Source organism: Gymnoscopelus microlampas, assembly GCF_963454915.1.
Source record: "Gymnoscopelus microlampas genome assembly, chromosome: 13".
Classification (NCBI taxonomy): Eukaryota; Metazoa; Chordata; class Actinopteri; order Myctophiformes; family Myctophidae; genus Gymnoscopelus; species Gymnoscopelus microlampas.
This window is the reverse complement of record NC_139950.1, coordinates 18,809,964-18,837,275: the sequence shown is the minus strand read 5'-3', so window position 1 is coordinate 18,837,275 and position 27,312 is coordinate 18,809,964. Positions and strand designations below refer to the sequence as shown.

General features: G+C 42.0%; 3 protein-coding genes across 5 annotated transcripts; all 3 read left to right on the top strand.

Moving 5' to 3' along the window:
- Positions 1-1,912: 1,912 nt before the first annotated feature.
- polr1c (RNA polymerase I and III subunit C) lies at positions 1,913-9,211 on the top strand. Of its 2 annotated transcripts, XR_014602161.1 has the most exons (10): positions 1,913-2,006; positions 3,277-3,348; positions 3,693-3,800; positions 4,687-4,819; positions 5,586-5,741; positions 6,588-6,740; positions 6,954-7,103; positions 7,231-7,347; positions 8,300-8,727; positions 9,023-9,211. XR_014602161.1 is itself a non-coding variant. In XM_084077330.1 (9 exons), exons 1-9 carry the CDS (start codon positions 1,935-1,937, stop codon positions 8,413-8,415), a joined length of 1,077 nt encoding a protein of 358 aa, XP_083933456.1. In that variant the 5' UTR covers positions 1,913-1,934; the 3' UTR covers positions 8,416-9,211. The 2 variants fall into 2 exon arrangements, 1 of the variants encoding a protein (XP_083933456.1); XM_084077330.1 differs by having other exon boundaries at positions 8,300-9,211.
- Positions 9,212-10,615: 1,404 nt separating this feature from the next.
- Positions 10,616-20,848, top strand: fbxo28 (F-box protein 28). 2 transcript variants are annotated; one of them, XM_084075695.1, is made up of 5 exons: positions 10,616-10,861; positions 13,961-14,070; positions 14,182-14,320; positions 15,150-15,345; positions 16,840-20,848. In XM_084075695.1, the coding sequence occupies exons 1-5, from the start codon at positions 10,619-10,621 to the stop codon at positions 17,367-17,369; spliced, it is 1,218 nt and encodes a 405-aa protein (XP_083931821.1). In that variant the 5' UTR covers positions 10,616-10,618; the 3' UTR covers positions 17,370-20,848. The 2 variants fall into 2 exon arrangements, with proteins under 2 accessions (XP_083931821.1, XP_083931820.1); XM_084075694.1 differs by having other exon boundaries at positions 15,150-15,384.
- Positions 20,849-23,606: 2,758 nt separating this feature from the next.
- On the top strand, positions 23,607-26,806 carry LOC311058892 (uncharacterized protein). The gene is made up of 3 exons (XM_084076423.1): positions 23,607-23,655; positions 24,523-24,688; positions 25,146-26,806. Exons 2-3 carry the CDS (start codon positions 24,523-24,525, stop codon positions 26,450-26,452), a joined length of 1,473 nt encoding a protein of 490 aa, XP_083932549.1. The 5' UTR covers positions 23,607-23,655; the 3' UTR covers positions 26,453-26,806.
- Positions 26,807-27,312: the final 506 nt, after the last annotated feature.

Below are 27,312 nucleotides of genomic sequence, written 5' to 3'. Positions count from 1 at the left end.
TGAAAGCTCAGCAGTATCATTTGTCTTTGACTAAGCCAGCGATTCTCAACCTTTTTAATTTCAAGGATCCCCAGGTTGATATGCGGATTAGGCCTTGGACCCCCATGTGATACACTTTTTTTCCTCCTCTAAGACCCCAATCTACACTGTAAACTCTGATAACTTTCGGAATGTACACTCTACGAGTTACTGATCCGTTAGGGTCCATTCAGACCCCCGGTGGGCCCCAGACCTCACATTGAGAACCAGCGGACTAATCTGCCTTTCCAATGTCCAGACAAACAACAAACAAGAAAACCAGACATGTATAATAACGGTGCGTGGCTCCATGTGGATTTCAGACTTCATGTGGCCAATATGTGACACCAGTCATCTACTGTATGATTGATGTATCTAGTCGATATGTATCTATTGGCCAAGGTTTCAGCCTGATGTGACCGCCATTCACTTCCATCATAGAATTAAAGTGAAATATATCACATAAAATATGTGGAAAAGCATTTGTGGAGGAGTTACTTCCTTATACTGCCCTATACTGGCAGTGTGCACAAGACATTTGGTACTTATCGTACACCGTACTCCTCAACCAAAATGTGTACACGACTCAAACGTTTAAGTAAGTGGGTCGGAGAGGTCACGATGTGCTAGACCCGGGAGATGGATTGCTGAGGTGGAGCGCAACACCTACCATCAGCACCCAGTAATTACTGTACTGTACTTTACTATTGCACTATTGTACATGGGTGTACATTTGTGTGTAGATCAAATTGTCTTTACTGAAGTATTTCCAATTTTATATAAGTTTACTTCTACTCCACTACATCTCGGAGGCAAATATTGTACTTTTACTCCTCTAAATTTATTTGAAAACTTTAGTTACTATTTACTTTGTTGATGTTGATGATTATTACAAAACATACAACACCCACTTCAGCCCTATATACATTTCGGCCATTTGAAAATAGCAGATCTACAAGCTCACAATGCGTTGAGATGCGATGCATTGTGAGCTAGTAGATGTGCCATTTTCAAAAGATTTTTACACATTTTATACATTTGAAAACTTGTGAAACTTGTGAAACGCGACATTCCCATTCCCTTGCCCAGTTTTAAATCCTATTTAGTTTGACCTTGTATGTAAACTGTACTTGTGCTTTTTTCTGCACATTTCTAAATAAAGTATTCAATCAATCAATCAATCAATCAATCCATTCTGCATAATGATACTTTCTACTTTTGGTACTTTAAGTACATTTTGATACCAATACTTTTGTACTTCCACTCAAGTACATTTTGAATGCCGGACCTTTACTTGTAAAAGAGTACTTCTACATTGCATTATTGATACTTTTACTTAAGTAAAAAATGTGAGTACTTTTTCCACCACTGGTAATCCTGGAACATTACATGTAATACAATACTGGACTGACTCTTCTACTGGCCGCTGGGGGGCAGTATTACGCCTTTGGCGTCCAAAGGCTGCCGGAAATGAGAGAAGAATCCTGTGTGTGACGTCAATCAGTGTTGCCATGTCGGCTTATTATAAGCTCATTATTATAAGCTGTTTCTAAATTGTAGTTGCTTATTTGGGGCTTGCTTCCTAATGTTGTTTAAACCAGTAGTTCTTAAACATGTTCATGTTAAGGATCCCCTAAATTAATACGTATTTGTCCACGGACCCCCATCTAAAAAATATTGTGTGCCAGCATTACAAGATCTCTGTTGAATTATTTCAAAACATATTCCACATGTTTTCCTTTTTTCAAGATTTTGTTTGAAAATGAGTGAGCTTGTAGATCGGCTATTTTCAAATAGCTGATGAATATGGATCTAAATCGCTCACGCGGCTTCTTTTGGGCTTGCTTTCCTAGACCTGGTTGCTTATTTCTCTCGCAGAACCTGCCAACGCTAACGTCATTGAAAACACATCCAAAATGGCGGCGTCCATGAGCAACGTGGATGAAATCCGTAATCGAGTCATACTACAAGAGTTTGGCATTAAGAATGTACGTTGTTTAATTACCTTCTGTCTTTATTAACACACTGTCGTTCTATCCGGCAGCATTGAGGGCTTTATCTGTAGCTCTGGTCCAGAGCGTCAGCAGCGACGTCTCTCTAACGCGCTGCCAGGCGCGCTGCTCTGCTCATAGACCATGGTTCTCAACCTTTTTCATGCCAAGGACCCCTAAATCAGTGGTTCTCAAACTTTTTCATGTCAAGGACCCCTAAATTGACACTTATTAGCTCGCGGACCCCCATTTGAAAAGACACGCCAGGGACCCCCATAAGAGAAGTTGTTTTTACGGCTCTAGCAGTGATTCTCAACCATTTTAATTTTAAGGACCCCCAGTTTGACATGGATTACGGCTACAGACCCCTATTTAATGACATTTCTATCACTTGGACCGCAATTTATATTGTAAAATTTATGTCAATTTAAACTCTGAGAGTGTACAAATGGAACCAAATGTATCCGTTAGGGTCTATTTGGTTCCATTTGTACACTCTCAGAGTTACAGACCCATAAGGGTCCACTTGGTGCCTAATCTATCATTTAGCTGGGGACCCCCTGGAACTCCCTCAAGGACCCCTGGGGGTCCCCGGACCCCACTTTGAGAACCAATGCCCTAAATTGATATACATTTCGCCGCGGACCACCGTCTGAAAATGTTTTGTGCCAGGGACCCCCACAAGCAAAGATTCGAGTTAAAAATGTTCGCATCAAGAAATATATATATATATTCAAAGATTTGCACACATTTTTAAGATCTTCCAAAAATAGCAGATCTACAAGCTCATAGCGTGGCACTCGCTATGAGCTTGTAGATCTGCTATTTTTGAATAGCCAAAGCTAAGTGGTTAAAATGATTGTGACGCTATGTTAACTTATTTCGCTGGGGACCCCCTGGTAACCCCCCCCCCCCCCCCCCCCCCCAGTATTTACAATGTCTTAAAAGTCCTTAAATTGTCACTTCAGAAATGTGCAGATACCCTGTATAAACACCTATACTGTATGTTGGCTTGTTTACTGTTGAGTGAGAACAATGTTGCACATAAAGCTAATCATCAGGGGACCCCCCAGAGTAACTTGGGGGTCCCGACCCCCAGTTTGGGAACCATTGGTTTATCTAATCTATAGAGGCATGGAACCATTGTCACTTATTTTTTGCATTCACACTGTACAATCTTGAGTGTTATTTTACCTCTTGAGAGTGTACACATGTGATCGAATGGAGTTAGAAATGGATACATTAACACTGGATTTTACTTTTTCAGGTTCATACTACTGATTATCCTGGCAACTACCCGGGCTACGATGACACTTGGACTTTGCAGAAATTTCAAAAGGTGAGCCACTTCCCGCCTTAGATCATAAACTTTTCAGGCCTCAACCCCCAGTTGTTGCCTCTTTCTTACATAATATTTGACAATTTGGTATTAAAAAGGTTTTAAAAGTCATTACATTCTAACTTTAGAAATGTAATGAATTTGATACAAAGGACCACGATGGAAACAAGTCCCCAGGGCTTTTTTGTGTTATCCCTTTAACCTTGATGTCTGTCTGTACCACAGTGCTGTTTACATGTCTATCTAATAAAGAATTTCAATCAATCAATACACAAAATGACGGTTTAGACTCTGTGTTCAATATTCAATTGAATCTTAACTGATCTTTTACGCCTTCCTTGCAGAATTTCAGAATTGACATGGTGGACATGGATGAAAGCACTATGGAGTTTGACATGGTTGGGATCGATGCTTCTATAGCCAATGCCTTTCGAAGGATATTGCTAGCAGAGGTATGATTTGATGTGCCTGTTTAACCCTTTAAGACCTAAGGCCGATTCTACAAATGCCTTCTAAATCAGTATTTCTCAAACTGTTTTTGTGCCGAGGACCCCCAAAATGATGTGTTTGGCCGCGGACCCCCCTTCTGAAAGGTTTTGTGCCAGGGACCCCCAGAAGAGAATATTTGTGCCAAAACATTCAAAATTATTATTATTTTTTGGCTTTTTGCCTTTATTGATGGGTTACAGTAGGCTGACAGGAAATGGGGAGAGATATGGAGGGGTGACATGCAGAAAAGGTCGTCGGGATCGGCAGTCGAACGCGACAGGCTGTCAGACTGGCATTGCAGCCTAGGGTGCCTAGACTGCCACGCTGCGGCCCAGGCCAAAAAAATCAAAATGATTAAAGTTAAAAATCCAAACACTTTCGAGATTTCTTAAAAAAAATAAAAAAAATAACAGATGTACAAGCTGTGCAGCGCTGTGAGCTTGTATATCTGCCATTTTGAAAACCACTGTTCTAAATCCTAAGAGTTTTCTGAAAAACGTATGTTGCTATATATATATATATATATATATATATATAGCTAAAATCTAGAATGATGCTTTCCGGGTTTTAATGGGTTAATCTCAACATTAATGACGGCATTTACCTACAAACTATCTGTAACTCCGATGGTGTACTAATGGAACCAAATGGACCCCTTACAGGTCCATTTGTACAAATTAACACTGAGGATCGTTCAGTGTTTATTGGGGTCCCAGAGATTAAAAAAAAGGCATTAAATGGGTGTCCGTGGTCTAATCATAGCATATGCATATCAAACTGGGGTTTCTTTAAATTAAACATGTTTGAGAAGCACTGAGCTAAAGGACTGTTTGTGCTATAACTGAACAGGTCCCCACCATGGCTGTAGAGAAGGTGTTCATCTATAACAACACATCCATCGTTCAGGATGAGATCCTCGCTCACAGACTGGGCCTGGTCCCCATCAAAGCTGACCCTCGACTGTTTGAATATACAAATGCTGGTAAGTATATTGGAATGAAGCAAAAAAAACAACAACTTATGACTGACCATAGGATTTGTGACCCTAACCCGAACAGCATGAAAGGAGCCCCCACACACTAGTACAATGTTTCCGGACCAATTTTTATGGGTCCTGACTCTCGCGAGTAAATATTCCCCATTTTTGTATTCCTACATTTAAAACGATATATACAGTATATAGTTAAAACGTACAGTATAAAGTATAAGCTAGTGAAAATAGCAGATTTTCATTAGTTTGGGTCCCGGGCAAACGTCTAATTTCTCTTCTGGGTCTTGAGCTAAAATGTTTGGGAAGCGCTGCTCTACCCTCTAGGATAAGAGTGTCTGTTAAATCAGTGGTTCTCAACCTGTGGGTCGGGACCCCCAGGGGGTCCCCACATTATTTTTTTGGGGGGTCCCCAGATGACAGTGAAGTGACAATTTAAGGACTTTTAAACACTTTTTTATGCATCAAAAGTAATCAACAAACTATACTATTAAGCTGGTCAAACATTAGCCAAATTGTCAGATAATATAAGAAAGAGGCAACAATTGTGAAAATAGCCGATCTGCTATAGTGCTATTTTCACAATATTTATCAAACAAAACGTAATGCCTCAACTCCTACATTCCAAGAGCTTACTAGGGTGGGGGGGGTCCCCAGTTCAAATATGATTATTTTGGGGTGTCACGGACTGAAAAGTTTGAGAACCACTGTGTTAAATGTTTTAAATGGTCATGAGGGGTACTCTTCTGTTTTTTCCCAGGTGAAGAAGAATCGGAAAAAGAAAAAGAAAAAGAAAAAGAGGAGGAAGGTTCTGAAATCGACACAATTAAACTTGAACTAAAAGTTAAGTGCACGAGGAACCCCAAAGCCTCCAAAGACTCCTCAGACCCACAGGAATTATACCTAAATCACATGGGTAGGTATTAACCACTTAAACCATACTAATAATTCTGTAAATGCAAATATGAAGGTACTACGATTGCATAAATAGTCATACAATTATGAAATGTGGCGTGGGGTGTCCTGAAAGCATTTTCAGCTTTGTGGTGAATATCACTGTCCTACTTGTACATAATAATAGAAAACGTCCCAAGTTCATAAGATTTCATTTCAGCCCAAGATGACCTTTCCGTCTTGAAAATTGCATTTTCTGAGGCCAAAATCCTGTGTAGCCAGAACCTCAGAAGATTTGCTTTTTTGTGCGGAAGGCAAATTGTATAGATGGATAAAACGGTATCTATTTATGAAAGAGTGCATTATCTTAAATCTTAATTTAACCCATTAAAACCAAGAAAGAATATCTGTCATTTTCTATTTTTGTGTTGGCTATTCAAAAATAGCAGATATACAAGCTCACATCGTTTCACTTCGTGCCGCGCTATGAGCTTGTAGATCTGCAATTTTACGGTGTTTTTTGACTACTATGTATTTTTTTGTATGACCTGTTGTGAAGTGCACTGAGACCCCTTGGGGTGATGTTGCACTATAAATAAAAATAAACTGAAACTGAAACTGCAAAAAAAGAACATTTCGGGAAAATGTTTGCAAATCTTGAATACATATAAGCAAACATTTTGAACTCAAATCTTTGCTTCTGGGGGTCCCTGGAACAAAATATTTTGAGATGAGGGTCGGCGGCCAAATACATATTATAATAATAATAAAAAGGTTTGAGCACCGCTGATATAGAAAACATTTGTAGAATCGGCCTCAGGTCTTAATGGGTTTGATTTAATGGTGTTCCTTCCTGTGCGTATGTCAGTGTATTCTAAGGACATGAAGTGGGTGCCCATCGGGAACCAGGCAGACGTGTTTGCGGATGCCAACATCGGCCCAGTGCACGGGGACATCCTGCTGGCAAAGCTTCGCCCAGGGCAGGAACTGGACCTGGTCATGCACTGTGTAAAGGGCGTTGGTAAGAGGACATCCTTCCTGCTTAGGACAGATTATGTATTGTATTACCGGTATGCTTTGTTTTCCCTGCGTAATGTAATGACAGTCCCTCCCGTAAGCCAATTTTAATATAGGATACAGAGTAGGGGGTCCCTGCTTCATCTTTTCTCTCAACCAAGGGGTCCTTGGCCTGAAAAACATTGAAACCCCCCTGCTGCTCCTGTTCTGTTTCCAGGTAAAGACCATGCAAAGTTCTCTCCAGTGGCCACAGCCAGCTACAGACTGCTCCCAGAGATCACGCTGCTTGAGATGGTGGACGGAGAGAAGGCGGAGAGACTGAAACGCTGCTTCTCTCGAGGGGTCATAGAGCTGGAAGACATTCATGGTAACCAACGTGAAAATAAAAATCATCCCACGTTTCATCACTAGGCAAGTCTCCAGTTTGTCTCCAGGGAGACGAGTGGCTAAAGTGATACTCTAAGGTGGAACATTGTTTGTTTGTTTGTCTCCAGGGAGACAGGTGGCTAAAGTGGCCAACAGCCGTCTGGACACGTGTAGCAGGGAAGTGCTCCGTCACGATGACCTGAAGAACCTGGTGAAGCTCGCCAGAGTGCGAGACCACTTTATCTGTACGTAATTCATAATAATTATAATATCTCAAATTTCTATAGCACTCTTCTAAGTACCCAAAGACGCTTTACATGGGTGGGGAGGAGAAACAAAAACAACAAAATATTCCTTTATTAGGAAAAGACACTTCCAAGACTATTTCCAAGCCATTTCTATGGTATTTCTGTTGTGTTAGCGCTATTAGAATTTGCCAAATATTACGTTCGATTCCCTTTTACTCTTTAGACCAAATATCTTTGCGTAAAATAGCTGAATTTTCAACATGTCACAACGCAACCCTTTTCACTGAATGTTCACAGATTTCGGGCTGAATGATCGCCTATTATGACAATAATAATCCTGTCTAGGGATGCTAGGTTTAGTGTGGTTAAAGCGCAGCTTTATCCAAGATGAGAAGATGTACTCGGTACAGAAAACTAACCAGCACAGTGATTGTCCATCAGGATGTCTGCTGCAGCATCATTTGTACTTGTTTCATGATTGGTATACTATCTAAAATCACACAGGCACACTCAAAAGTAGCAATATAATAAACTTTGAATAAACTTCACCCAGGATGAATTATTGAATTCCGTATTTGGGTCTTGAGGGGGGTAAAATGTTTAGGAATGTCTTGAATGGTTCCCAGTTTTTTTCCCCCCATGCACTTTTTTTTATTTAACCTTGCATTTGTCTCTGTCGGGTGGAAACCTCATATGTCCAAAACTGTTAATTTTCAGGATTCAAATTCAAAAGTAGCAGATCCACAAGCTCAAAACATGGCGCTTCACGCCGCGTTTTGAGCTGATCTGCTACTTATGATACTTTTGTGTGACGGTGTAGTATGATCGAGTAGGGCGCTAATTTACGAATAAAACACAAAAAGTTTAAATATGGAGATAAGGGGTTTCTGCCCGACAGCGACGCATAACATTTTTTATGTTAATGTTTAACATTGCTTTCTCTTCCTAGTTACTGTGGAGTCTACGGGCGTCCTGCCACCTGATGTCCTCGTCACAGAAGCCATAAAGGTCCTCATGACCAAGTGTCAGAGGTTTCTGAGTGAAATGGACGCAGACATGGAATAAATGTGGACCAAATAAAATGCTTACACTCACCACAAGTAAACAGACATTGACTTACAAAATGTGTTCTTAGCTGGCACTCGAATATCGAAACGACATTTTGAGTGGGAAAGCTCTGCTGAAATGAGCCTATAGCCACTGTTTCTCCTAAGCTGGTTTCTTTGCGGCACATTTTGTTAGTGTGGCTTGCTTGTACTGTACAGTACTTTGCTTTTGTATCTTGTGTGCTACTGTATATGTACCTTTAGGAATTGAATTGAGATATGTTTTTTTTATTAAGAATTCAGTTTTCTTATAGCCAATAAACAGAGTTCAGTGTCTTGAATTTAATCGGAATTTCATAGAAATTGGCATAAAGTTATTACAGAGTTTTCAAGTGGCTGTGTAGCTGCACCTTAACCTCTGAGTGCGGAAGAATAGTTGTCACTCCCATTTTCCTGACACCGCTAAAACGTCAACTGGAAGACATCAGAGGGAGATAAGAACAAATCATTGCTGTCGGGCAGAAACCTCTTATCTCTATATTTTTTACTACTTGTGTTTTTGCTTTTTTGTTAATTAATGCCCTACTTGATCACACTACAGCATCATACAAAAGTATGACAAGTAGCAGATGGCAAGCCCTAAACACGGTGCGAAGCGGGGAGTTTTGAGCTTGTAGATCTGCTACTTTTGTGAGGTTTCTGTATGAGGTCCAAAATATGAGGTCCGAAATTAAAGTACCCCCATTGGGAATGATACCGGTGTTAGACAATGATTGGGTAAAATAAAATGGCTGTAACAAATCAAGGACATCAAATGTGTGTATTTGCCCTTTCTTGGATTGCAATTATGTGTGATTTACATCATAAATTGGAGGTCATATTATCAAAGGAAAAATGTGACCTAATTTCTCAGGTCCTTTATCCTACCTACTGCATTATACAATGTCAATTAACAACACAGCTGAAATCTTGTACACCGATGTTAAACATTATATAAACAAGCCTACTGGGTATCTATTTGAAGCGTTTGACTAGGTGTAAAACATGATTTTTCTTTTCGATTATTGTTAGATTATATAAATATTGTAATTTGATGCAACTATTGACTACTAATGGACAAACGCAGTTCTGTCCCTGTATAATGCATTCCAATGTACCACCAGACTTGCAGGTTGCATTTGAGTGGAGTGAGTACATACTGCAGGATTTGGGGAAGGAATTCATATGAGAGCATTACACTTGAGTAAAACAGTAAATTAAACTAGTTAATGTAAAGAGTTTACTTTTATGAAAGAAGCCCAAGATGTAATAATGGCCCAACATTTAATAAAATGTTGCTATCTTGGGCAGGGTAATGACTTATTACATTCTGGAAAACAAATGTGTTTTATGCTCTGAATATGATTCCTTTTTTTGGGCGGATTGTTACATCTTGGACTTCAAATGTCAAATGTTTATTACATTAGAGTCATAACATGTCAGACTATACTACACATTAACAGCATAAAAGTTAACTAATCATTTTGTCATTATAGAGTGTCAAACAATGAGAATTTAAATTATAATGTAATTTGTAAAGATCTTATGGCCATTGTTTCATAGTGTACTGTGTGAGGTATAAGTTATACTAATACAACAAAATGATTAAGGTTGGGGAAAGATACATTAGCTTGTGACCCCTCACAAATCTAATGTGTGGAACCTGCATTTCCGAGGGGCAAATAAAAAAATGCCTCCGGTGATAAACCCGCCGTACATTTGCATACTGAGCCTGATTGGTCTCTCACAACTTCGGAGGCAGAGACATCCAATTTCCATTGAGAGGGGGCCAGACCTAATCTGCTGAGGGCAATTTTTTATTTTTTTTGCAATGGCAGATTCGTCTGGAACCAGGCTAATGAAGGCATACATGCTCTGTCCATCCCGTTTTCCGTTCACTATGTAGTCGGCAAAGAAGTTTACAAACTCAGAGATCCACCATCAATCTGTTGTCTAAAGAGTGTCATTTTGGTCGGGGCTACCAAGTCGCGCTCCACCCACTTTACAAGCAACTTTACAGAAAAACAAGCTCAAAGTCGCTCATAATAAGCAGACATGGCAACACCGCCATAGAGTTATGCTGTCACCCCCCCCTCCCCTCCGCACGTCCTCCCCTCCCCCTTCAACGTCACTTCCTCTACTCCTCCTTCCTTGGCCAAGCAAAAAATAAAAAAAAGACCAAGATGGCGGCCGTCGTAGAAAGAGCGGACGGAGCTGGAGGTGTTGTTGGTTCTCCTCCTGGCGGCTCTCTGAACCTGATGGACTGCAGTGACTCGGTGGGGTCGTCGCCCACCGGACTGTCGGATTCCCAATCCGCGGACCCCCAGAACCAGAACGCAGCCAACGCTCTGCTGGGTCTGCCCATAGTGGCCGTGGAGACCATCCTCAACTTCCTGTCCTACGACGAGATCAGCCTGCTGCGCCTGGTGAGACACCGGGTTGCCACGTCCGCTTGTTTTTTGTTTTTTTTTACCTGTAAAGACAAGTGACTTGTAAATATTGGTGGCTGTTGCTGTTTTTATTTGGGGGGGGGGGCTTGTTTCTAAAACTACAGTTGCTTATTTGGGCTTGTTTATAAAGTGTGGTTGATTATTTGGGCTTGTTTCTATAGTGTTGTTGCTTATTTGGGCTTGGTTCTATAGTGTAGTTGATTGTTTGGGCTTGTTTCTACAGAGTAATTGATTATTTGGGCTTGTTTCTACAGAGTAGTTGATTATTTGGGCTTGTTTCTATAGTGTAGTTGCTTATTTGGGCTTGGTTCTATAGTGTAGTTTATTTGGGCTTGGTTCTAAAGTGTAGTTGCTCATTTGGGCTTGTTAAAGTGTAGCTGTTTTATTTGGGCTTGTTTCTATACTAGTGTAGTTGCTTATTTGGGGTTGTTTCTATAGTGTGGTTGTTTATTTGGGCTTGTTTCTATAGTGTAGTTGCTCATTTGGGCTTGTTTCTATAGTGTAGTTGTTTATTTGGGCTTATTTCTACAGAGTAGTTGATTATTTGGGCTTGTTGTGTAAAAACTAGCGGTTCTCAAACATTTTATGTGAAGGAAAACCACCAAATTAATATATATTTGTCTGCAGTGCAGACTACACGGTCTGAAAATATTTTATGCTATGGACCTCCCCCCATACAAGACATTTGTTGAATTATTTAAATACACTTTTTTCGAGATTTGGTGTGAAAATAGCAGATCTACACGCTCTCAAGATTGGCTATTTTCAAATGGTTGATATATATAGGTTTAAACTGCTCATGTGGCCTATTATAGTCGCTTCTTTGGGGCTTGTTTTCATAGACCTGGTTGCTTATTTCTCTCGAAAAATCTGGCAACACTGTAGAGAGGACAACACACACACACACACACACACACACACACAACCCGACGGTGTCGCGCAGCCAGGCCGAAGATAGCAGACAGACAGACAAGCTCGTGCACCCTGCACAGCGTGTACGACTGCTATTATTACGCGCGTCGTTGTGGGAGCTTGTATATCTGCTATTTTTGGCGTGCCTCGAGGTAATGCTTATGAGTCGGGCTTTCTTTTCACCGTTGCCAAAATAGCCTGGTGGTTCCTATTTACTCTGCTTAGTGCTCATATCCGGTCTAAAGCCCGCCTACTGCACTGACTGTATCCGGTAACTTATACATACCAGTGTTCCCATGTCTGCTTATTATAAGCGACTTAGGGCTTGTTTTTTTCTGTAAAGTGCTGCGGTTTATTTTTGTTTACTAACATACAAGAAAAGAAAAAAAATCCCCCAGATGCGACGCGTTGTGAGCTCGTGGGGTGGCAATAGCTGATGTGTAGGTTCATGTGGCCTATAATAATAGTCGCTTGTTTTTATAGACCTGGTTGCTTATTTCTCTCTCAAAACCTGGCAACACTGTGTTAGACGAGAGAGAACAAAAACAAACCATAACACAGAGAGTTGCAACGCGATGTTAACGCGTTTAAACCACACACTGCCTGGCAGGCTAAATCCCTACATAAATACATGTTATGATGATATTGTGGATGGATTCCAGTTTGTATGACCCGGCATGGCTCTGTCAACAAGCAGTTCTTCCAGCTGCTTGTCTGGCTGGCTGCAGCCTAACCAAGGGCCCCAATGTCTGCTAACCTGGACACAAGTTAACGACCCCCATTGCTAACTAACTGCTTTAACCAAGGGCCCCAATGTCTGCTAGCCTGGACACAACCGACCCCCATTGCTAACTAACTGCTTTAACCAAGGGCCCTAATGTCTGCTAGCCTGACACAACCGACCCCAACTGCTAACAAACTGCTTTAAAAAGCTACAATTCCCAAGTGTTTGGATGTCCTCCTCTCCTGATGAGGATTGGTCATTTATTACTGTACTGTAAACACCCGGGACTCCAGGATTTTACTGTGTAGCAACACTGTAAATGCCCTCTGATCATCACGATTCAATTCAAGTCAAAGGAGCTTTATTGGCATGAGCAAACATACGTTTACTTTGCCAAAGCAAGTGTCAAGCATTGTGTTAAACAGAGCTAGGTCACATTGCGATGTTATATGTTAATGTAAACAGAGTATATAAAGCTTTTTGAAACAAGTGGCTGCAATCTTTTGTAGTCACCTTTGGGACAATCGGCAGCATTTCCCCCAAAACTCACACTATAGGCTCTGTATTGTGCTATAGGTCTGGAAATGTAACATACATTGTTGTTGGGTTTAGCCCAGCAAAATGGATATATAGAGTAGCATCAAAATTAAACCAAAGTTCAACCACTTTACACCTATACATTGGCTATTTAAACAAAACAAATCTTGAAGAAAATGTGGAATAAATAACGCAAATCTTGGGACCCTGGCACAACATATTTTCAGATGGGGTTCCGTGTCAAATGCATATTCATTTGGGGGTCCTTGGCATGAAAAGGTTTGAGAACCACTGATTGAAGTAACATGCCAAGTACATAACACATTTGATATACAACTTAATAACATGCATCTAACATGTTTCACATACGCAATATTTACACAATGTACTAGGTAGATAGTTATGGCTGAGCAGAGACAACTTTTACACACACAACTGAGGAGTTTGTTCAGAAGTGCTATACTTAATCCATTAAGACCGGGAAAGCATCTGGTCATTTTAAGATTTCTTAAAATAAGGACTCTATATATGGTACCCTCCTTTTTTTGCCCTCAACGTGGGGTGTTGTGAGCTTGTGGATCTGCTGTTTTTTTTATCAAATGTTCACCATTAATGGTTATGAGAAGAGAATCTCGAATAGGCACACTAGGGTTCAAGTGGTTCAGTTAGGAGGTTTCAAACATGTCCATGTCACTGCGGACATTTGGTTCCATTTGCACACTCGAGTTATGGTGGTCCTTGAAATTAAAACGTTTGAGAACCACCGATATTGTAATTGTATAGCAGACGTGAAGTCCACATACCAGCTCTGACAGTGTGATTATTAAAAACGGTTCCAGATCCCAACCCTAGTTGCAGAGTGCTCCATCTCATTGGCTGAATGTGGCTGTGTTGTTCTACAGGTGTGCAAGCGCATGGATATAATCTGCCAGCGCATCCTGAACCAGGGCTTCCTGCGGGTGGAGAGATACCACAGTCTGTGTCAGAGGCAGGTCAAAGCACAGCTTCCCAGGTCAGACGTGTTTGATTTTCAACAACATTACAACATCATAATAAAGAGAGCATATCAATATGAATGCATGTGCCCCCCCTCCTAACGTTGTCAACCATCACCTGTTGCTAGGCGAGAGTCGGAGAGGAGGAACCACTCGCTGGCCCGCCATGCAGACATCCTTGCGGCTGTGGAGACACGCCTCTCCCTGCTCAACATGACCTTCATGAAATACGTAGACACCAACCTCTGCTGCTTCATCCCTGGGAAGGTCAGTGCGAAGTCTGCGAACACTCCAACTCATTATATTTACACTATGTTCTCCCCAAATTAGTCGTTAATTCCTCCCCCCACACTTTTTTGTGTTGTCACTGCTGTTGTATCATACTGGCTCACCTGCCAGCGAGGAGCCCCCACCGGGAGGAATTGCCGCCCCCCCAGCCTGTGCAATGACAAATATCACCCTCCCCGGCTTCCCTCCCCCGAACACAGGCCGATTGTGTTCATATTTGGGATCCCACGACATAAGGGAAAACAAACTGTGTCTTTCTCTTTGTAAATTTCTGTTTATCTCTCTCTCTCTTCATCTCTTTGTCCCTCTCTCTTTCAGTCTCTCTGGCCCTGTATCAGTCAGTCTCTCTTGCTTACTCCCAGACACTGCATGTCGTTGTGATCTTTAGAAATGTCCCCAATGACAACAAATCTATGTTGCAAATGTTGGAAACACAATTTTGTTAAAACAATTTGCTGGAAAAGCTATGTTTTACATGATTCTATGAACTAGTATAATATAGTTGCATGTTTGCAGCCGATGGCACAAGTACTAGTAGTGTAGAATCTACACTACTAGTACTTGTGCCATCGGCTGCAAACATGCAACTATGCATGGGTTGCGTGTCTGAGAGGAAGCAGCCAATCGGGTGCAAGGCTGCAAGCTATCTGGATCTACACTGTAGATCCAGATAGCTTGCAGCCTTGCACCCGATTGGCTGCTTCCTCTCAGACACGCAACCCATACCCTGGAGGGACAATTGGCCTGCGATCTTGATTGTTAGTAAACAGCGTGGTCCTAATTGTAGCCCCCTTTTGTGTCCCAAAAGGTAATCGACGAGATCTACCGCGTGTTGCGCTATGTCAACTCCACACGTGCGCCTCAGCGGGCTCACGAGGTCCTGCAGGAGCTGCGGGACATCTCGTCTATGGCCATGGAGTACTTTGACGAGAAGATCGTCCCCATCCTGAAGAAGAGGCTGCCTGGGGCTGACCTGTCCGGACGCCTCATCGGATCTGCCCCAGGTAATCGACACGCACTCGCCCGGGTTAGAAGGGTCAAAGGTAGGAGGATCGTTGTAACCATTGAACCATTGAATCCCAGCATCCATATTCTGGGGGGCGGGGGTGGGGCATGGATTACGGTCCAAGTACAGAGCCAACTCGGGTCGAGAGGGTTTAAGTGGTTAAAGAAAGTGTTTGGTTTATATTTTTTCTACAGGACTTCAGGGGTTTTGTTTACAGGGTGTCCGACAGTTAATCAAACTAATTAATTGAAATGATTATAAAAAGATTTATTTGTATTTTAACTCTATCAGTGCCACGCCCCGAGATATCCCGAGTTTTCCCCGAGTACCCTCCCTGCCAGAACGAGAAATCCCGAGTTTTTACTTTTGATTGTGGTCGCGCTATTCTGTTTATTTCTCATGATCACTTTCGCTTCCTGACTCCTTCAGACTCATTGGGTTCCGGTTTCATGACGCAGATTCCGTTTGCGGTTCTCATTTTTTTCCCGCGGTCATTTTCGGCCAGAATAGGAAAGTCACGGTTTTTCACACGGTAGAAAAAACGAACGGAAAGGTCTACTTCTATTCTCTTTGGTCTGGGTGACAATCAGTCATCGTAGTCGTGTATAACATCGTATTTTAACCCGATCGGAGATTGTCGAAAACGTCAACATCCGGTTATGACCGGATGTCACGTGAGCCTGTTTGGGAGGGGGCGAGCGAGTCAACGAGGTGATCAATGGCTCGATTTGCTGCTCTCTACTGGTAGAACAGTCGTATGAGTTTAATACTGCATATATACAAGCTATTTGAAAATTAAATTACAAAATTACAAAACGAAAATTGCTGGCACTGGGGGAGTACTTTATGAAAATACTCTGGCACTGAAAGAGTCAATGACAGTAGGTTTTGAAAATAATTATTTGGTAGACTTCTTGAGACCATCCATCCATATATCCAGATTTTCAACCCTTCAATACACCACCATTATTACTACCATTACCTGATTAATGTTAACGCATACATTTGGAAAGTTAATAATCCACATATATTATTTTACACCAAAACAAAAGCCAAACAGTGTAAATACTTAACTAGATGGGTTAAGTGTCTTTCTAGGCCTTCTGGATCTTAAAAAAAAAAAGATATTTTAAACCACATTAACCCTGATATACCTATTCTGGGCTTATCATTAGAGACAGAACATTTTTAGTAGTATTTACTATTTAACCACTTCATCTAAACCCTATATACTTTATTGATTGGGGTTTCCCAGTATCCCCCTCATTGGACTGAACATACTGTCAAATTGGGCTACTTCCTTCACTGGTGTTACCATTGATACCAATTCCTTGCCTACGTACTCTGCCGTACATAGAGCCCATTAAATGGTTAAAAGTTAAGAAGTGTTTTTGCTGTTGGCGATCGCTGAAAGACACGGCCTCCAACCGTGTCTTAATTCCGTTCTTCCTTGTGGTCATCTCAATCACACCCCCCCCCCCCCCCCACTCAGTCGCAGGTCCGTCTACCTCCCTCACCACCATGTCCCTGCTGGCCAAGAACACGCCGTCGCGCTCGGAGATGACCAAGGTGCAGCAGCAGGTGAAGGTGAACGGCGCGTCCATGACGGCGCTGCGGCGGGAGATGCAGGAGGTGCGAGTCAAACAGCTGGAGCAGCAGAAGCAGCTGCAGGACCAGGAGCAGAAGCTGCTGGAGCAGACGCAGGTCATCGGCGAGCAGAACGTGCGCCTCGCCGAGCTGGAGCACAAGCTCCGCGAGCTGATGGACAGTAGCACCGTGGGAGGGCCGCCACCTTCGCGCCCCGGCCCAGCTCCTCCCTCTACGTCCGCGCCCGCCGCCGGCGTGGCGTCTTCTTCCACTGTCGCCGCTGCTACGTCCGGCACGACGCAGGCGGCGGCGGCCGTATCCGCGCCGCCGTCTCTAGCTAGAGAGCCCATCGGGGAAGGCGGGTTTTCGCTAAAACGCACCAGGAAGAGCTCAGACCTCCCGCGGCAGTCGAAACGCCTGCGCAGCAAGAAATGAAAGGGGACGCTAACGCCTAATTTATGCTCTTGTCGCACGACAGCAGCCGTATGCCGGAAATGGCCGACCTACAAGCTCACGACGCGTCACGGACGTGTTCCGCATCATGAGCCTATAGGTCGTCTATTTCCGGCACGTGCCGCCATTGTGCGATGTGTCATTTAGGTTTTTTTCTCTTCTTCTTTTTGTTTGGTTTTGAGGTCTGATTGATTGCACCCGACCCCCTCCCCTCTCCCCGCCCCTCCCGGACGCTCATGTGCTGTACTGTCCTGTGAAATGAGTCGGGCGTATCTCCACATCTTGCTTTCAAAAGTGTTTCAATCGCCATCAACTGTCACCACTCATGGGCATGGCCTTTTTAAGGTGGGGGCTTGCGTCGCCAATAATGTGTTTTAAATCAAGTGCTGCTGTCCACAGACGAAAAACCACTGAACGGAAAGATTCACTATGACTTTTGCACAACTTTATGTGACTGGGGGTTGGCGTTTAGAAATGTCACGCGTTGTTGAATTAAGGGGTGTATGAAGCCACTTAACTAAAGTGTGGTGTCGAGCTTCTTGCTCATAACCCTAAACTCAAATTGTCTGCCATTTGACACTAAGAACGATTTTGGTGGCTGGACTTTTTTTTTTGAACGTTAGTTCTTAAAAAAAACTGCTCCTGTTTCATTTGTCTTGGAAATAATCTATTTCTTAGGAGTATAATACTAGAAAAAAAGGGATTGCATTTTTTTCTTTATCATTTTAGGACCCTGCAGTATTGAGTCAAGGATTATGAATTATATGAAATATGACCGTTGGTGGATGAGGAGTCGCCTAAGAACCTAAATCAGTTTTCTTCAGAATACGTTTTATTCCCTTTTCCTTGTTGTTAAGTCACAGTGATCTCATCTCGATCAGGGAAGGCGTCATTTACCTTGAGGGTGGAAAATGTACCTTCATGGGGACCTTTTGGACTTAAAGGACAACCCATTTTCAGCATTATTTTCGTATAAGTGGCCCTCACAAATGCTCATTATAAGATGGTACCATCTCTATTTGGTCTGTGTCTCAGAGGTGGGCTGTGGACAGTTCAGAAACCTTCCCACCAGTGACATCATCAGTAGGTAGATATGGTCATTTCAAACTTTGTGTTTGTTTATTATTAATGCAAGAACAATAGCTTCTATTTCAGCATGCTAACTTTCCAGGAAGAGAAAGGCTGTAGTTTCTATTAGTTTGGAATTCACATAGATGATGGTTTGGTAGGCAGGTTTCTGAATGACCTACAAGTCCACATCGAAGGTGTTCTGGATTTTAGGGTTACGTCTGGTTAGTGATCTTTGATGACATGTAGTCCACCAATGAGAAGCAGAGTGAGTAGACGCAAATTGTGCCATCTTACAATAAGCATTAGTGAGGACCAATTAAATGAAGATTCGGTTGAAAATGGGTAAAGTGCTCCTTTTAAATAATTATGTTAAGTGTGAATTCATTGGGTTTTATTCACATTCGCTTTTACCTACTTCTGTCTAGTGCAATGTATAATGTTTAAAAGAAATCTGTGATCTGAAGGTGATTTTATTTTGGCGACATGTCAGCCAGTGTGTTCTCCGGAACTGCAGTTCACGATGGATCATTGAGTCAGATTTGGTCGGCGCTCAAATCGTTCTGAAAAGATCCAGAGTCCTCTGGAGAAAATAGCCGATCTACAAGCTCACAACACGTCACAGCGTGACGTGTTGTGAGCTTGTAGATCGGCTATTTAAACTGCACGACATCTGCGCTCAATAAGCATAATCGACTTGTGTTGTACTGTACTGCAGTCCATTTGGTTCATAACAAAACGGTGTAGCCTCTGATCAGGGTCACAACAGTGCTGATATTCAAAGGTGGAAACGTTCTATGAGAATAATATAAGGGGACTAGCAGATATACAATGGAAATGGGGATTATCAGAAATAATAATACAGAAATGATAATGAATGATCAGCTCCATTGTTCACATTTTGTTCACATCTGTTCGAGCAGATGATTGTGTCGGTGAAGCACATCACTCACAGTTCTGTGCTAGTTTGACATGAAGGCAACAGAAGCCATGTGCAGTACCTGGAGGGCTTCACATGAGGTATACTAAATCTAGAAAGTGTAAAGTATTTTTTGTACGCACTTTAGGAGTGTTTTTTGTCTTTTCCTGTTCGTTTAGATTTGTGAACCATCTTTGAACTTGGAAAGGAATGCTTTGCTGTGACAAAAGAACGCTGTTTTAGGGTTGTCCCTATTGTGACCTTTTTATAAGCAAAATATTTCGAAAATAGACAATCTACAAGTTCACGATGCACCCCAATGCGACACGTTGTGGTCTTGTAGATCGCCTATCTTTGGAAAGGGGCATGAAACCCAAGGCTGATTTTGACATTGTTTGTTTTCATTTACGGATTTAAAACTACAGAAGAGTAAAAACATGGCAGGCTAGTAAGCAACACAGTTGCAGCTAATAATATTTAATATTGATATGTAAATAAGGGGAGAGTTAGATTTAGGTGTGTCTAGAGAGACAGGAGTGTGCCAAGTATAGACAATACTCATATTGTCAATGCACAATGACACAATTACATCTAACACACCCACTATTAATTGTATTTACTGCAGCTGCATTGCTTACATTGAGGTGTATTATAAGGTCAGCCTCATGTTTTTACCCTGCTGTAATTTGAACTGAAAAACAAACTAAAAATGAATGAAAATGAATTTAACAAAAATGAACTAAAATTAAGTGTTTAAGTTAAATTGGGGAAATCGGTCCCCCCCCCCCCCTAATATTCCATGGAAAACATTGTCATTTCCCCTGTGAAACAGTGCCCTTAAAGCCTGATTCATACTTTCTCGCACCGTGGCATCGCGTGCCTAAAATAGCAGACCTACAAGCCCCACAACGCGTCGCGGATGCGACGCGTTGTGGGGCTTTTAGGTCTGCTATTTTCGGCATGTGATTCCGTCGTGCCACGCAGCATAAATTAGGCTTTACTCATCCTACACACGTCTTTCTTGCCTTGTGAGGTTAGCCGGTGAGCCCATATTGCGGCTAGAATTGTTTATTTTTTATTTTTTTGTCTTCTGTTTGTTTTGTTTGGAAGACCTCAACCACTCATGGCATGAACCTTTTGTAAAGCATACTAAAAACAAAATGCTGTTCACTTCCTGGTGAACACAAGCGTGTATTATAAACACAAATGGGCAGGAAACACAAGAATATGTAATCTAGTGGCTTAATTTGAGACTGCGTCTCAGTTTAGAGAAAATGATGACTGTACTGTAAACTACTTCATGTACTTCAAAGTGTAGATTGTGAATTTATTTCATGTATGTATACGGCGAAAGGAAAAAAAAACTAAAGCTATCTTTGGAGTTGGCCTTTTTGGGGTCAACTATATGGTTTGTTGCACACTTTACTGTTACAAATGTACAAATCAAACCTATTAAAATTCAAGTCAACTCAGATGAGAGCTATATATGTTTGCATGTAGTGTTGTGGATGAAAGCTGTTGAATTCAGCTATATGGAATGCATGTTTTTTGATGACCACATAGTATAACTTTTTCATGGCTTGAAAAGACAATATAGTATATAATATAGTACCTTTTCATACTCATAAGATGCTAAGTAAAAGCCAGGTTGAAGAGGTGGGTTTCCAGCTGATCCCTAAAGATGTTGACTGTGCTTGCCTACCTTTCTCGAGGTAATGTATTCCACAGATTTGGGGAATAATTGATGAATGCAGCGTCACCAATTTTCTTGAGGATCAGCATGTGCGGGGAAAAAAACATTCCAAGGTTAAACGCTCAGGCATTGCACTCAAGTCTGACCACTTGGTCAGCAATCAGCTGGGTGAAGCTGTAAACTGAATTACCCCTGCAGAATCAAATGGGTTTTATTATTTCTAAACATTTTTCAAAGCTTTTTTTTAAAGAAAAGAAATAGCCAATTTAACCTTAAGGTGCCCACTCGACCTGTATCCCTACATGAAGGCTACTAGGTTATTGTGTGACACCCCAATCAACCTGTTAAATGAATCTGCTTTATCATAGCACATTTATAGCATTTAGTTCACTCAAACACTCACAAGAGAAGATGTGGATCAGTGGAGGTTCACAGGGGATCATTGTTGTGATGATGATCATGTCTAATCTATGAGGTCAATACCTTTAGTGTGAAATAAGATATGAAAAGCACTTCATTGTCATGTTTGAGGTTTGTCTGATGACAAAACAACTCAACTGTTCACTGTACTGCCTTCATGCAGGCCTGAGTATGGGAGTGAAATAGTAGACTAGTGGATTAGACTACAATTTAGGCGTTTAGCAGACGCTCTATCCAAAGCGACTTACAATAAGCTAGGTAATCACACACGCACCAAATGCAGAGAGACAGTGTAGTAAACTAGGATCACATTCACAGGTAAACCAAGAACTTACCGTCAGTCTAAACAATATACTATCTGTACATAGAAACTATTTGATACTAGGCAAATAATGAGCCTAACATCTGTCCAAATAACATCCTATATAAATAGCATTTTAACCTTTGCATAAGTCTATATGAATGTTACCAAAAACATGTTAATGTGGGGTTTTGAAATGTGGCTTTCCAGCAGAAATGTGAAGTTTAGGGAAGTCAGTATCAGCTACACCCTTTGACACCTGAAGGACTGAAGAATGTTAAATATTGAAGGAAACCAAAGGCAACCGAGTTTCACCGTTCTCTATGTTTTGATGGAAGGAATTCAGTTGAGACGGTTTGGCAAAGGAAGAGATAGATTGTGAATTTGTGTAGACTGTGTTTGTCCACACAATGATACAGATGAAGTAAATCCAGTCCTGCACTGTATGGGAATCACAATTATTTGTATTGCCAGCAGGTATGTTTGAACATACTGTACACAAGGATATCATCTGGACGTTGCAAAAAACCCACAAAAAAAACAACAACAAATCAAAAGTGAAAACATTGTGTACACACCAGTGGTTGAATGTAACTAATTACATTTTACTCAAGTACTGTACTAAGTATAATTTGGAGGTACTTTTACTTTACAGGAGTATTTCCAATTGTCAATGCTTAGACTTCTACTCCACTACATTTCACAGGCAAATATTGTACTTTTTACTCCACTACAATTATTTGACACCTTTAGTTACTAGTTACTTTGTACATTTTGATTATTATTACAAAACCACTTCAGACCTATACTTTGTCAATTTGAAAATAGCTTATCTACAAGCACAAAATGAGTCGCTTTGCGAATGTTGTGAGCTTGTAAATCTGCTATTTTCAAAGGATTTCTATACATTTTGAAAACTTGTGAAATGGTACATTCTGCATAACAAATACTTTTACTTTTGGTACTTTAAGTACATTTTGATGCCAACACCTGTTTACTTTTTACTCAAGTAAATTTTGAATACCAAACTTGTACTTGTAGCAGACTATTTCTACAATAGGATATTGATACTTTTACTTACATAAGTTAAAAATGTGAGTACTTCTTCCACCACTGGTACACACTTCTGTACTGACAAGAAAAACTAAACTTTTCATAAGTGCAGTTTAAAAAGGCCTGGCTCTTTTCAGCCGGCAGGTGTCGTGTTTTTTCAGCGAGCAGTGTGTGGCGACAACGTGAGTCTAATAGAACCACGCGAGCTTCCGTTCTCGGAAGTATTCTGGTCAGTGTTGCCATGTCCGCTCATTATAAGCGACTTTGGGCTTGTTACTTATGTAAAGTTGCTTGTTGTAAATATTGGTAGTTGTGGGTTGCGGTTTTTGGGGCTTGTTTCTAAAGTGTAGTTGTTTATTTGAGCTTGTTTCTAAAGTGTAGTTGTTTATTTGGGCTTGTTTCTAAAGTGTAGTTGTTTATTTGGGCTTGTTTAAACCAGTGTTTCATTTTCAAGTCATGGACCCCAAATTAATATATATTTGTCTGCGGACCCCCATCTGAGATCATTTTATGCCAGGGACCCCGACCCCCCATACAACGATACAAGACTTGTGTTGTTAAAATGTTTCAAAAAACATTCCCAATTTTTCGAAAATATTTGCTACTTTCAATATAATTGAAAATATCCCAATAAGCGTTGTGAGCTTGTAGATCTGCTATTTTATGTAGTCAATGTATATGTTTAAACTTTAAAGTGCTTGTTTTGGGCTTGTTTTTATAGACCTGGTTGCTTGTTTTCTCACAGAATCTGGCAACATTGTTCATGACACACAACTGCGATTTTTGTTCGTTTCATTACAGTAAAAGAACCAAGGTAAGCAATACAACATTGATATTTGGATATAATTAACTTATAAACTAAGTTAGGAGGCAATAATGTAACAAATTGCTGGTTGTAAACACATTAGCTATCATTACAGTTGATTGTGTGAACTCTACCTAACTATCTAACTCTACCTAATGATACAAATCCAACATGTTACACAAACGGCAAAACAACAACAATAAAAAACAATTTCATAAGCTCAGTAATAACGTAGTCTTGCGTACTAGTAGCCAGACAACTATTCCACAACATTTGAACATTGTGGGAGGCAAGTCTGGCTCTTGGTCCGAATACAGGATAGGTGGGCACTAGGAACATCTGGGTAAAGGATAGGTGGGCACTAGGGACATCTCGACACAGGATAGGTGGGCACTAGGAACATCTGGGTAAAGGATAGGTGGGCACTAGGGACATCTGCATACAGGATAGGTGGACACTAGGGACATCAGCATACAGGATAGATGGGCACTAGGGACATCTGGATACAGGATAGATGGGCACTAGGGACATCTGCATACAGGATAGGTGGACACTAGGGACATCAGCATACAGGATAGATGGGCACTAGGGACATCTGGATACAGGATAGATGGGCACTAGGGACATCTGGGTACAGAATAGGTGGGCACTAGGCACATCTGGATACAGGATATGTGGGCACTAGGGACATCTGGATACAGGATAGGTGAGCACTAGGGACATCTGGATACAGGATAGGTGGACACTAGGGACATCTGGATACAGGATAGGTGGACACTAGGGACATCTGGATACAGGATACAGATTACTACTGTCATAGTAATCTGTAAATATTCAGTGTAATTGTTACTGTACCTTTTCTTTCCCTTTTTGCAGATGCATCATTCTATTTTGAAAGCCACTGATTCTGTAACACTTCGGAAATGTACAAGCTGCTGTACACGGTACCATTGCTCATTTTGCTTGAAGTTCAAACCAGCCAGACTGCCGGGAATGCGGAAGCATATAAATGCCCATCTTAAACATGCACTCACTTTTGAAGGTATGTAGGTTTGAGCTATTTTTGTTGGGCAGCTTGTGTGTGTGTGTGTGTGTGTGTGTGTGTGTGTGTGTGTGTGTGTGTGTGTGTGTGTGTGTGTGTGTGTGTGTGTGTGTGTGTGTGTGCATATTCATATATTTTCATAGATCTTTGAGCACCACTGAAGATGAACATACCTGTCTCTCTCCCCTTCCCTGTGGGTTCCTCTGACACAGGCTCACACACAGCTAGACCGAGTAGCACGTTTTTGCATCTGCTCTTTTATAGCGCATTGGTCATCAGTGTGGACGCTCTGTATAGTTATAGTGCTTGGTGTGAACGACCCATATGACAGATGCCTTGCCCTTTTTAAGTACATTTGTTCAAAGTTCTTCACAAACAAATAACGCTTCCATGAGAGGGTGCTGCCTAGATATTTGTCTAGATCTGTTCACTAATTTCTGTCTTTTCTATTTTCTAGGTTTGTGTATCATCAGATGCAATCTTGACTGCAGAACATCGGCACATTTCCACTGTCCCTGGTGTGAGAAGACCATTTCAAGGCTTGGCGACATGAAAACACACCTGCTGATTTGCAAAAAGCGTTCTGGTCCCACACAGCACTGCACCCAGTCTGAGCTGTCCAGCCGTGGTCAGCTGCCCAGCCTTGCTATACTGGTCTGCAGTGGTCAGCTACCCAGCCCTGCTAAACTGCCCAGCCCTGCTATAGTGCCCAGCAGTGGTCAGCTACCCAGCCCTGTACAGCCGCCCAGCAGTGGTCAGTCCCCCAGCCCTGCTCAGCCGCCCAGCAGTGGTCAGTCCCCCAGCCCTGTACAGCCACCCAGCTGTGGTCAGTCCCCCAGCCCTGCTCAGCCGCCCAGCAGTGGTCAGTCCCCCAGCCCTGCTCAGCCGCCCAGCAGTGGTCAGTCCCCCAACCCTGCTCAGCCGCCCAGCAGTGGTCAGTCCCCCAGCCTTGTTCAGCCGCCCAGCAGTGGTCAGTCCCCCAGCCCTGCTCAGCTGCCCAGCAGTGGTCAGTCCCCCAACCCTGCTCAGCCCACAACCCATTCCACTGCCATATCCAAAATCAAATGCCCACAATGCACAACAGTTCTGTACCGGAAAAATCTTGCCGTTCACGTGGAGCGCAGACATACCAAGGACATAACTGCCATACGCCACCTTGCCAGTATATGTGTTGATGCTCATCGTTTTTCTACACCAATACACGTTCAGCGCAAAACCTGGGGCACAAAACAATTCACGAGGTGTGAGTTGGAGGAATGCAGAGTGTATAGTGGTAATATATTTGAAACGTGTGAACACCTCCGTTCTCTAGATTACTGTGATCGCACGGCTACAGAGGAAGTTCTCCAATCATCTGTCCTGGACATAATGGTTGATCAGCAATTCTTTGGAGAAGAGAAAAGGGCAACATGCCTAAAAAGGCAACAAGACGCACTGACAGCACGGGTTCCATTTTCTGTTTTGGCCAAACCTGGTCGATCCTCCTCACACCGCATCTGTCTGTCAATCTATGAGCCTGAACGTAAATATTATTGTCGGCTTGGCAGGGTTATGGTGACTTACAACACGACCCACAACACTTGGCATTGTCAATGTCCATGTGCCAAGGAGGCACGCATGTCCTGCGTGCACAAGGATATTGCCAAATGGCACTTATTCCAGGTCAACAGTGAACTATTCAAGACGACACCGACTTCTCCAACAGAGCATCCAGAAGAAGCTGAATGTGATGCATATCCGTTATTCAGAATAGATGTAGTGTAGGAAGCATTAGGGGTTAGTTAAGATGCCCATCCACCAGACAGGCTCCGGCAAGAAGTGGACAGGAGGCTGGAGGTAAACTGTTTACCTATTAACTTGTGCTATGTAATACCTACTACAAATATCCGGTTTATGTTAGGCCCCTTCAATTGGGGCTGTTCCACAAAGCTGGCTAACTGAGTAAGCATGACTTCTGTACTCCAGAAATGTTCTTTTTAAATTAGTCCATGTTACAGATTGGAAAGGAGTTCTAGGTGTTTTTCAGTTGGCCAGCTTTATGAAACACACTCCAAGACTGCACTAAAGGAAAGGTTCCTGCCTGCCAGTCAAAGCATATGTATGGCTGATTGAAGTCAGTGATGAGGTTCATTTAATTGATTTCAATTATATTTAATTTCTCAAATAGGACTCTGCAGTGATGAAGGCCATCAATGAAGCCTGTAAGTGGCTGGGCCACAACAGCCACCTCTTCCAACGGCATGTCCGTCAACCCAGGATACAGGACATGGCCATTCTGTCTTCGTCTTTGACAATGAGGATGACACCAAAGGTTTTTTTTCTTAAATCCTTGATCAAAGGGTGATTCGGTGTCCACTTGAATAGGATTTTGGTTTGCGTTCAAGGTTCAATTGTTTTCTTATTTGACTGGACTCCTTCCTGTTTTATTTCTGTCCCATTTTATATCATAGTATCTATAAAAAACACATGGATGTACAGAATTGCACTGTTGAGTTCATGTGGGAGGAGTGGGATGGCCTTCCTACCCTGAAGACTACCTAATGCATAGAAATGTTGTAATCTCTGACTGTGATTTCTGTCTGTTTACCAAAGAGTAACGCACTGGTATCCACACAAATTCGTAC